At 42.3% G+C, this 12,382-nt stretch overlaps 1 protein-coding gene across 2 annotated transcripts in view; it reads right to left on the minus strand.

Annotated features, from left to right (window-relative positions):
• The window catches only part of cntnap2b (contactin associated protein 2b), a 77,451-nt gene extending 66,128 nt beyond the window's left edge, over positions 1 to 11,323 (minus strand). Inside the window, exon 1 of one of the 2 annotated variants that reach the window (XM_085804846.1) lies at positions 10,769 to 11,323. In XM_085804846.1, the coding sequence (XP_085660972.1) occupies positions 10,769 to 10,874 (106 nt within the window). In that variant the 5' untranslated portion in view covers positions 10,875 to 11,323. The remainder of the gene's footprint in view (positions 1 to 10,768) is intronic. The other variant, XM_085804845.1, reaches the window with a different exon arrangement.
• Positions 11,324 to 12,382: the final 1,059 nt, after the last annotated feature.

The raw sequence follows: 12,382 nt of genomic DNA on the forward strand, positions 1-12,382 counted from the left end.
AACACTGAATATTTGCCTTAACTGAGTTTGATATTGTGCCTTACTGACTGACTGATTAGATAAAGCTGAACCTGTGTCTCTTGGAGATTGCCAAGCTGCACATTACCTCATCAAAACTAACACTTTGACATTACTGATCAACACTGAATATATCTCACTAATGACTGTTTTAGTAGATTGAGTGCTTACTCATTTTACCCATTTAAACAAGTTAATCCTGAATGGTGTGAAACATTTGTCTTCATGTAAGTTGTTCTGAACTGCATTTGAGCTGTTGTGTCCTGTTGAAGAATGTGAGGGAGTCAAGCATTAACCCCGTGTTACGAAGGGTTAACACATGGAGAGAGAGGAGCCAGGACATATAGAAAGATTTATGTACCTGTTTATGCTTTCACTTTAAGTAGTAGTAAAGTTTAGTCTCATGTTTTAACTAACCTATTGTGTTTTATATGTTTGACTAACCCATTGAGTTTAAAGACAACTGAAACTTGTAAGTAAACCATATAGATTTGTGTTGAGCTTAATTCATAATACAATGAATGAAGCTGCCTGAAACCCTGAAAAGCAGATCAAACTATTTAAATTTCTCTCATTATTTAAAACAATGGCTACTGGAGAACCAAAGTCGCCAGCATGTTTAAAAGCAGGGCACTTGTTACTCAGTTAGTCTCTTAAAAAATGTATCTTAGTATTTCTCAATGCACCCAATCCATGAAATTATCTTAAAATCTTATGGAATATGAACTGTGGAATTCTAAAATGTTTTATATATATTTGTGTCTTGTAAGACTTAGCTTTTCTCTCCATTGATTATATAGGATAGGGTACACCTCTCACAGGTGTGTTGCACTTGATTTGGTCTTTTTAGATGTGGAAACTGTTGTTTTTTTGTATTGTCTATGTGCTGTCTACTGTCTATTTGTGTATCACTATTGTATAGTAGTTTGCGGTCTGCGTTTCTTGTCTGTTTGTTAAATGTTACATGTTGGGACTGCAGATGGAAATTAGCTGTGAGCTAAATCTGGTGCAACCATCTTCTCATTTTCTGTAAATGATTAATGTCATTGCACAATGTCCCCTAAATAAACTAATAATAAAATTTTTTTTAAAAAGAACACCAGTAACCTGTTTGATCATTAAGAGGCAAAGTTGAGAGCACACAGAGCCAGAGTGAAAGCAAAACATCTCCAAGGCCAAAGGGAGGAGAGGATGAGATCCTGTGAGGCCTGCTGAATGCAGCATTGTGAGGAAGAGTTGTATGGTCTGTATTATCTGCCTTGGACACCTGGGATGGAAAAGTTATGTCAGTGTAGGGAGGGTTTGTTGTGTTTCAGGTCCAGAGGTTTGTGTGCTGTGAAGATGGGACCAACCTGTGCCAGCCTGAGCGCACCAACAAAGGGAGGGCTAAGTTTAAACCACAGCCACTCCCCACCTGTTTCTGACCAATAAGAATTAATTACACACACAAAGTGCTTAGTATTAAAAAATAATGTAACGCTTTTGTCTTGAGCAGATGACAGAGAATTCTCGCTCTCTTGGGATGGTGATTGCAGCTAACTGCTTGCAGACTGCGATTTCCTGAACAGGAGGAGTTTTTGTATCTGATTCCTTGATGATCCAATTTAATAAATAGTTAACCGGAACGTCGTTGTTTGTCCTCTCTTGGAATAAACGAACATGCATGTCAGTTATCCTGTTTTTTCAACCTGACAGTATCCTGCAGGTGGTGATACTTAGACCTATTTCCTTCTTGGGCTGCTACTTTCTGCAGCATGTTTTACAGGCTGGCAAATCATTGTTGACTTTCTTCTCTGGAAAAAGATCTGGTGAGCGAGACAACTGTCGACTTGATATGTTTGTTTGGAGGGAATAAGTCCCCGCTAAAAAACTTCACCACTCAGGCACGTCTCTGCTCTGCAACTCGCATGGAACAAAACCAAAGTTACACACACGGTTGCTGTGTAAGACGGTATTGAGGAATCTTTACGATTAATTAACCGTGGTGTTTAATACCGAGGTTTATTGTGAAAAAAAAAATCATGACATCTCTATGTAATGGTTATAATAGTCAACTCAATTGGCTTTATTTCCTGTCTTACATTATTGTTATCCAGGTGTCTGACCACTGCTGTGAGGTCAGACACACCTGGATTAATCAATTGGTCCAATAATGTAAGACAAGACAAGGCATCTTATTTATATAGCGCATTTCATACCAAGGCAACTCAATGTGCTTTACATAAAGCATTAACATTAAACAAATTACATTAAAAAAAAGAAGCATAAGACACGTACACAAACACAAACAAAACACTAAAAACAGAGTTAAAAGCAAGAGCAAATAAAAGTAAAAGAAAAGAAAATAGATTAAGTTTTAAGTTCTCAGTTATAAGCACGTGAAAAGAGAAATGTTTTTAACCTGGATTTAAAAGTGCTTACAGTTGGGGCTGATTTCAGTCTTGTAAGACAGGAAATAAACGAGCTGGCTTATTTCAGGAAGTTGTGGAGCTGTGCATAAAGCCCATTGAATTGAATTGAACTGAACTGAATTCCACTCAATTCAATTCAATAAACTTTATTAATCCATACTTTACTACTTAATTAATACTTTATTAATCAATAAGGAAATTCTTGAGAATTTCCTTGAATTGTTAAAGGGACAACGAGGAGTTTTGGAAAAGCGAAGTGTTTTCACACTACATTTATGAGCCTCCGCGCACACCGTGAAATTCTTTGACTGGCGCAAGACGGACTCATGTTTTCATTCATCAAGAATTAAAGTCAGAGGTACGAAGACGATCACATACCGTTGTAGTTCCGACCATAAACAGCGATTCGGCGGCGTTATTCTCATGACTCGCCACGAAACCGAAAGTAAAGAAACGCTGGTCGGCTCGACCAGCTTTTCCGCCACCACTAATACCAAAATAACGATAGAGACAAAACGATATATTTATCGAAAATGGAGCCATTAACAAGTGTGGGTAACGTAAATTCATCCACATTAATATGAGACTTTTTTATTGTTGTGGAATTTTTCGTTCTGCCGCTGGAGAAACTCAGCTGCTGGTCTCACTGGAAGAGACAAGGACCAGAAGGAGAAAGGACACTGTGTGAGCAGGGGACGGGTCTGAGGCCTTGAATGGGATCACAACACAAACAGCTGTGTGTTTGGGCAGGGACGCTCAGGTGGTGGAGAACATGATAAAGCAGGTGAGTGCATGAGGGGATGGAGAGGGTCCACAGGAGGGAACAGGGAGCTGCTGGTGGAGACCGCACTTCACAAAGCTTCACCAGAGACTGAAGACTAGTTCAGGAAACTGCTGCAGGAAATGACAGAAAGTTTCCAGCAAGAAGTGAGAGGAAGAAATCAAGAAACCAGCTTCTGCCCTGTTCTAATGTTCTTATTCTTAAAGATCCATGAGGTCTAATTGTATACAAACAGCTGCAGTACGTTGCCAAATCCTTCTTCTTTAGGCATCATCTCATTTTGTTTGGTGCCAAAAGTAATATGATGACTTGATAATACTTATAGTACATCAGTCTCACTATTTTGGTGTAGCAACAACTGGAAGTCACTCATCGTGTCATTACTTCACTGCTGCCAGTAAATGCACCACAATGTGACACATTCAAATGAACTCGCAAAACTTCAACAGGCTCACATTTCACTGTAGTACACAGATGTGAAATGGGAGCCCTTAGCCTACTACTGAGACTCTGAGTGAGTTGGAGTGTGTACAGAGAGCGAAGCACCCTGGGAGTCCTGTTTATTCCTTACGGTGCACCTTGTTTCAGTGCAAATGATGGAGGTTTAGTTTCAGCAGCGTGGATGTGTCATCTGGATCCTGTGTAAAAGAGGATTTAGTACCAGGTCTGGGTTTTCAGTTCCTGACAGAGCCTCCCTAACGTTTCCAACTGTAACATCCTGTCTGGTCTGCAGAGGCCACACCGATGCCCCCCACTTTTACACTGTGTGAAAGGGATACTATAATCCCTAAAGCCATAGCAGTAGGTTCCTTTCCTTTAATTGTCGGTGCAAGCTGTTTTTAGATCGGTGGGGCAGAGACGCAAGCTGCACGGTACTTTTGCCTTTCCCTTATCAAACTAAATACACAATCCAACAACTCCAAAAACTCTGGTGGACAAGTTGTGACCTGCACATTCACCACGCTATGAAATAATAACGTATTATTATGTAGCATTTCAACACATGAAGCACTCCGTCTTGTAACGTTCCATTATTATCTCATATTGTGGTGAGTGTGCCAGTCACAACCTGTCCAGAGTGTTTTGGAGTTGTTGGATTTGATGAGTCTGATGAGGGAAAGGCAAAAGTACCATTTGCCGTGCAGAGCTCACGACTCTGCCCCACCGATCTAAAAACAGCTTGCACCAACAATTAAAGGTAATGAACCTACTCCTAAAACTATAGGGATTATGGCAATAGGCGAATTTGCCCAAATGTTGAACTATCCCTTTAACACCAACTCTTGTCTCATTTATCAAACCTGGCAACTACATAACCTCAAACCTCTGAGTAAACGTGTTAGATTCTCTTTGCGAGGCTTAAAGCAGAAGTAAGTGGTCCGGTCGTTTTCGCTAATGCTGCGTTCCAGGCAGGCTTTTGAAATCGTAAATTACAGCTTCAAGTCACAACTTACGACTTTGTAGTGTTTCAGGCAACCCACTCGTGTTTTTCCAACCTGTTTTACCGGTGAAAGTCACTATAACGGCCACTCGTAACTTCCGACCGGTGAACTCGTACCAGATCGAACTGGTACAACTTCACGGTCGAAAAAATACGAGTTTCCTTGAACGCACCATAACAGTCCTCGTCCCTACGTCGCCACATTCACGGCGTTCCTTGGCTGCACACACAGCCCTGCATGCCGTTCTCTCTCCTCATTGGATAAAAACTGTAGGATACGATAAATGTTTTCTCCTCGACTCAGAGCAGAGCAGAGGGACTGACAGACCCGTGATTCAGACCAAACACTCTATGTAAGTGATTGCTGTCGGAAGATAGAACTATTTAAGACTTATATTAACACAAATATATCACTTACTTCTGCTTTAAGTAAATCACAGCTAATGTTAACATTATAGCAAATAGCAATAGCAAATATACTGCAGCTCCTTCAAACATGACAGTGACATCTTAACTCCATTATAAAGCCTGCTATCACCTATAGACTACGTTAATGCTACGGCTAGCTATAGCAATAGAAAGACATACAAATAGCTTGTTTAAGTTGTGGCTTGGTTCAAAGGTTATACCCACTGTTTCTATCTGACCACATGATCATATGTTAGACTGACTTTATTTATGAGATTATTACAGTCAACCGAATGTCTACCAGTGGTGTTGGACATGATAATACTTTGGACATTGACAGTTATTAGTGCAGCATTTACTTTTACCTCAAAGCAACATTATTTAAAGAGGAACTATGCAAGTCTGGTCACTTCAACTCTATTTTGCTAACCCTCCCCCTGGCCATGTGCATTTGTGGTGGATAACATTATATGACATATACAATGTTATGACGTGTATATTTGTGTAGTCTTAACTGTCATAAACAAAAGATTCCTGGTTATGGAGCGTGTTCGTGTCATTGTGCCGCATGAGATGAGAGCCCGGCCCGTTGAGAACTTGAATTGTTTGGGCCTAATCATGTCCCTGCCCCCCAGCCTGGCTTTGATTTGTTCCGCTGGTGGTCACCCCTGCACTATGTAACCTGGTGCATCTTGCCTAGCAATGAGAAGCTAGCTAGCTTAGTCTGGGGCCGTTGACTTTTGGTAAGGAACCGGATCCAGGGCGAGACACTTCTGTCAAAATAAAAGCACCAAGCTAACAAAATGTGGTGAAACGTTTTAATTCAAGGAATATAATTTACAACAAAGTCCCCGAGCCATTAAGTTAACCTTTTGCTTCGATTGTATTACAAGTTAATGTCTATTTTATAAGTTTTATGTTGGTGAACACTTTTACTTAGGTGAATTTGGTGATTTCGAGATTTGCTAGAAGACCGCAGACAAAATTCGGAGTTACGCGAGGCTAAGCTAGCTAGCTACTATTCTGATAATCGTAGCAGAGGCGCCAAGGAGACCAAAGAAGGCGCTGCTGGAGGAAGTAAAGGAGATAAGAAGAGAGAATCGCTGAAGAGGAAAAGGCTCAATCTTGGACTGGTTTCCACTCAATAGCGAGAGCTCAGAGAAAAGACAGAACTCAAGACTGCCCTCGAACTCACCAGTCAGTAATGTCTTTGTCGGTAACATAGGTTTCAGCTTGTCAACAAAAGCAGCATGTACTGCTGTCCATGACCGGAGGACCTGTACTTACAACACTGCTGTGAAAGGGAATTACACTTCACAACTGTACGGGGACCCTGACAGCAATGATGTCTCGACCTTCTGCAGTACGGCTTTAAGTCTACTATTAGTAAACACTGAACACAATGATTCTTTGCCATGTACAAAGATGCTCCAATGCTATTTTGTTTTTTCAACAATGACAAAACTCTCTTGAACTTGATATTGTAGGACAATAATTTAATATTTCACTACTATGAAGACTGACAGTGTCTTGAATGAGCCACTTCTATCCTCTGTAACCATAATGACCCAGGCCTTATAGGGGAGGATGGAGAAAAATAAATATAAATCAGTAGCTTCAATCAGTTTGGAGGGATGCCTACATGGGAAGTACAAATGTAATGTAATTGAAGAGAAGTGATGCAGCTTTTTTATTTTAATAAAGCTGACATTTAGGACACTTTTTTTCAACTTGGCTATGGCAAGGCTATGGCAATGCAGTTTCACTTCCAGCAGTACGAGTTGTCCTTAAAAAGGAAGTATTTGTTTTTGTTTTTTCTGTGTATTCACTTAGCTGCAAAAGGTGACAGAGTGTATTTACAGCAGCACCACACCTACTGCATGTACAGGAGTGACCAGCTGGTCTGTGAAGATGCCCAGTGAGAGCTGCAGAGAAGTGCTGAGTTTCTTAAAACCACAGCCATCTGTGACTTTGTGTTGTTTGCAAAACTGATAAAGACAAATAACTCAATAAGGTCTGGGACAGAAAACAGCACTGGACTCAGTTCTAATTTAATTAAATAGGTAAATAAAAATTTGAGCACACACCTAATCATATTCTGGGAGGCTACTGAGGCTGATGGACAATGTAAAAGTTACCAGTTACTAGATTAAAGGGCGTTGCACAGAGGTGATGTCACTGTTCTGCAGCTCAGAATGACCATGACATGCAGAAATCAACCTGTGCTCTCTCCAGGACACAGGGATGAGAGGGGAGGAGAGGGGAGGGGAGGGGGGAAGATGGATGTGAGGTTCTGACAGCAAAGTGAGAGTCTGTAAATATCCCTTCGAGGGTGGAGAGGACATGGGTCAGCTCGAAGACGTCTGAGTATAAATAAGACCTAAAGGTGATCAGAACACAATGGAGACACGCAACTTCACAAAGAACAAACATCTAATCAAGGAAAGTAGTGTTTGAGATAAGACAATCAGTTGGTCCTGATGAGAGAACTGTTGGAAAATAGAAAACTTGGAAAGTCATTAGATATTTTTCTCCTTCATATAGTATGTCCTAGCTACAGAGATCATTAAATATTTGGAACACACACACACACACACACACTGGCTGCTGTGCTGTTTGTCGTCATACTTGGGAGAAATCCCAGATAAACTGATGGCACAGGACAAATCCATTTTACTTTTGGCAGAAAACACATGCTGTCACATAGAGTAAGTCCTCCAACCTGGGACAACTGGACAGCAACTGGCAGCAAGCATGTCTTTGGACGGATGGAGGAAACCAGGGAGCTCAGAGAGAACCTGCAAACTCCACCCAGACAGGCCCAAGGCCCAGAAATTGAGCCCAGAATCTTCTAGCTGAGGGGCAAGAGTGCTAAACGCCAGACCATTGTGCTGCCCATTATTTAAAGGGATATTTTAACATTTTGGCAAATTGGCCTATTGCCATAATCCCTATAGTTTTAGGAGTATAGGTTCATTACCTTTAATTGTCAGTGCAAGCTGTTTTAAGATCAGTGGGGCAGAGACGCAAGCTCTGCACAGCATGCGATATTTTCAGGCTTCCCTCATCAAACACACAATCTAACAACTGCAAAACACTCTGGTGGACAAGTTGTGACCTGCACATTCAGCACGCTATGAGATAATAAAGCCGTGTCTGGGAACTGCATCCCAGACAGGGCTGCTGGGCGGAGTGATTTCAAAAGCGAAAGTAGTTCTGAGTATTTGCTCCATACGTGGTAATGTTACATATACTGTATGTTATTATTTCATAGCGTGGTGAATGTGCAGGTCACAAATTGTCCATCAGAGTGTTTTGCAGTTGTTGGATTGTGTATTTGATGAGTTTGATGAGGGAAACGTGGAAATAGCATGAGCCTCCATTGCGGCTCCACACACCCAACTTCACCGGTGCTCTGTCATTGGCTGAGGAAAACAAACCGCCTCCCCATCCAGAAACATCCCGACTATACCAAATCAAAATACAAGCGGGGGGCGGGGCTCTGCAGACACATTCACCACCGCACATGAGTAGAATCCCATAGGTGATGATTAAGCAGGATTTCTTTTGTATAAGTCTATATTTTATTTTTTAGGAAAGTCCAACACTACAGACTCTACTTTTAAGGATTAAATTGAAGTATAAAGGAGGGTGTGGCTGCTTTGAGTGACAGGTGAATGCTGTCTCAGTCGGCCGGCCAGTCAATGAATCAGCCTTAGATCAGCCTACAAGACTCACAGGCTCCAAATCTTTGACCAGTCTTGGATTAGTGAAGAGAAGGCCAGAGTGGGGGAGCTGCCAAACTGGCAACGGCGCCAGCGGTATAACTGCATCTAAACCAGGGATTACATGATTGTGTGCTTCGTGACAGCTATGCTACACTGAACACATCCACAGACACCGCTGTCCAAAAAGTTACAGTGCATTTGTCTCTTGGGCACAACACAAGCAGTTGATAGGAGCTGACAGCCGGTGGAAGAATGAGCTGCAGAGGAAAGGCTCCATAATATTCACACTTTGAAAATAATTAACAGCTCATAATTGTCGTTCAGATCCAAAAAAATGCCATGATGCATCTCAGCGGTGACTTTTATTAAACCTTCCATGCCTTTATAGATGCAATTTCATTTTAATGTTAGAGGACAACCCTTATCATCAGTAGAGTTGTTCCGATTCCGATACCAGTATCGGAAATGTCTCCTATCCTGCTGAAAATGCCTGTATCGGTATCAACAAGTACTGATCCGATACCACGTGCATCAGAAACAGGAATGTGTTCACTAGTGTACTTTGGTACTGCGTACGTGTCTCAATTGTTAAAGTTTAGCGTTTCATTTTTACAATCAGGACACTTTGCGGTCAGAAACATGACGCTCCGCCAGAGCTGCAGCGTTTGGACCAGAGTGGAAACAAACTTGCATTGTTACACTAGTTGAAAAATGAAAGTATCACTGTGTGTAAACCAGCCGTATGTGTGAAAACACCCATTGTGGCTGCACTGTAATTGTTATTCATAATGTATATGTGTGCGATGTGTGTGTGTATTCTTTTTCAGTTGTGTCTGACTGTCAAACTAGACAATGAAAGAAAGTTAAATGGCTTTCTTTTGCTGTATCCATTCATGTTTTACAACAGGTAACAGGTTTAACCTGAACCAAGCAAAAATAATTATCATAACACATCCATGCAGGTATAGTAGTATATACTATACATTCATACATACATATATAGATACACACACAGTATATGGTATTACTGGTATCAGTATTGGTATCGGCTGATACCCATAGAACAAGTATCGGAAAGAATGGGAACATCTCTAATCATCAGGGTCATCCTTTCTTAGCTGTGTGTACTAGACCATAACAAATGGACTATTAAACAAACTGATGGACTCAAAAACATTTAATTGATCCCATTAAGCGTCAATAACTAGACATTAAATTGATTTATATGTTAATTTGAACTCCCATAACAACTTTAAAGAGCCTGTGAATGACTCAACATAACTTTATAACAAACCATACAGTTTGGTAGTCTTATATCATTACGTGTTCTTACAGCGCCTTTACAGTTTAGAAAACCTTCTCACCTCAGGGTTTCTTTAGTAGGACTGATACCAGGTACATTAACAACACTGTGATCTCCACAAATGCTCAGAAACCATACAAAATTATTAGAGCCGCTGGATTATAAAAAAAAAAAAAAGTGCTGTATCAACATCAGTGCTGTGTGAAATGATGGGATGTTTGCAAAGCACCATAAAGGAAGGAATGAAGGTCATCATGGGGACCTGGACTCTGGACTGATGCGGTCTCTCAGGGCTTAGGACCTGGACTGAAGGCTTTGTAAACACACAGTTCAAGTGTTCCTCCTCAGAAGTCGTGGAGATGTGTGTGTGTGTGTGTGTGTGTGTGTGTGTGTGTGTGTGTGTGTGTGTGTGTGTGTGTGTGTGTGTGTGTGTGTGTGTGTGTGTGTGTGCGCGCGCGCGCGCGTGCGTGCGTGTCTAGGCTATCGTGTGTGTTGCAATCACCCCCAGCCCTGTTGTTTATATGCCGCTATTCTGCATGGCTTCATGTGTCCTGACAGCAGCCCACATCCTGAGAGAACCACCAAATTAACCACGGTTTCTGGCGTGTATGTGTGTGTAGCCTATTATGTGTGCGTATACGTGTGCGAGTGAGCGCGTGTGTTTATTAGCCTACTTACGGGATGCTGAGGCTGCAGCGCTGGAGGTGCTGATGCTGCCACACAGGACTGGCAGCAACAACAGCGCAGTCACATAAGACATCTTCCCACCAGAACCCCACCACATACACACGATCCGAGACAATAGAGCGGCTCCAGGCGGGTCCGGGTCTGGGAGCGGGTCTGCCTCCTCTGGTCCTGTGTGTTGTTCCGGTGATGCTCAGCCGAGACGCTGCTTTCTTCTTCTTTATTAGCAATGAGGAGGAAAAAAAAGCAATGGCTGTCCTGCTCGTATTGTCTCCCTCCTTTCTCTCTCCTCCTCCACCTCCCGCTCCGATCAGCCTGCCCAGCGGCACTCCAGCGGGTTTCCACCGACGACCTCCGGGACCAGCCTGAGAACGGAACGCGGTTGTGCAGCAGGCCGGGCCTCGGGCTCCAGGTGCATGGTGGTTCAGACAGAGCTGCACTAACCACAGAGCTGCCGGACCCAATCAATACACCCCCGGTCTGTGGCGCTTTTGGTACGGTCCGATATGAATCCCTAACAATGCAGGGCTCCTTGAGACGGAGGGAGGGGGTTGATGTCGATGAAGTGGTGAGAGAGAGGGGGGAGTGGAGGGTGTGAAGGGTCCGTGCAATACCCCCGGGGGAATATCCAAAGAAGTACACAAAGCGCAGTTTGTGTTATTTGTGCGATAGCTATGAAAAGAACACGAGTAGCTACCAGATGTTCAACACAGCAGAGAAAACCAGCAGGCTCTTTACATCCAGACCTCAGTCTAACAAACAACACAATAAAACACATCAACACACAAATATAAATCCATATTATGAAAAAAAAAAAAAATCAATCCTGGGCCTTTGATCCAGGTTTCTGCTGGTCTGGTCCTCCAGCATCACCTCCAGGAAGCAGAAGACTTCAGGTCTCCACTGGGCCCAGCAGGACTGTACCACTGAAGCTGGGAGGGCTGGCTATCTAACAGGAAAACATTAGTTTAAAGGTATAGTTCAACATTTTGGCATATGGCCCATTGTCTTAATCCCTATAGTTTTAGGAGTAGGTTCATTACCTTTAATTGTCGGTGCAAGCTATTCTTAGAACAGCGGAGCAGAGCTTTTAGCTCATTTCTTGGTTTCCCTCATCAAACTCATCAAATACACAATCCAACAACTCCAAAACGCTCTGGTGGACAAGTTGTGACCTGCACATTCACCATGCTCTGAGATAATAATGGAACACTACAATCCATAGTTGTTTTCAAGGCAAATGCAGAGGCTACTTGCTGAAAAACAATTCTGTCTCATAACGTTCCATTATTATCTCATAGCGTGGTGAATGTGCAGGTCACAACTTGTCCACCAGAGCATTTTGGAGTTGTTGGATTGTGTATTTGATGAGTTTGATGAGGGAAAGCCTGGAAATCCCATGAGCATCCGTAGCGTAGCTCTGAGCAGCTCGCAGCTCTGCTCCGCTGTTCTAAAAATAGCTTGCACCGACAATTAAAGGTAACAAACCTACGGCTAAGACTATAGGGATTATGGCAATGGGTTTTTTTGCCGAATTTGCCAAAATGTTGAACTATCCCTTTAAACACATTTTAATTGACCACGATCATCACTCATCACCTCTTCAGT

This window comes from Trachurus japonicus, chromosome 17 (assembly GCF_045865225.1).
Source record: "Trachurus japonicus isolate A0001 chromosome 17, Traja_1.0".
Lineage (NCBI taxonomy): Eukaryota > Metazoa > Chordata > Actinopteri > Carangiformes > Carangidae > Trachurus > Trachurus japonicus.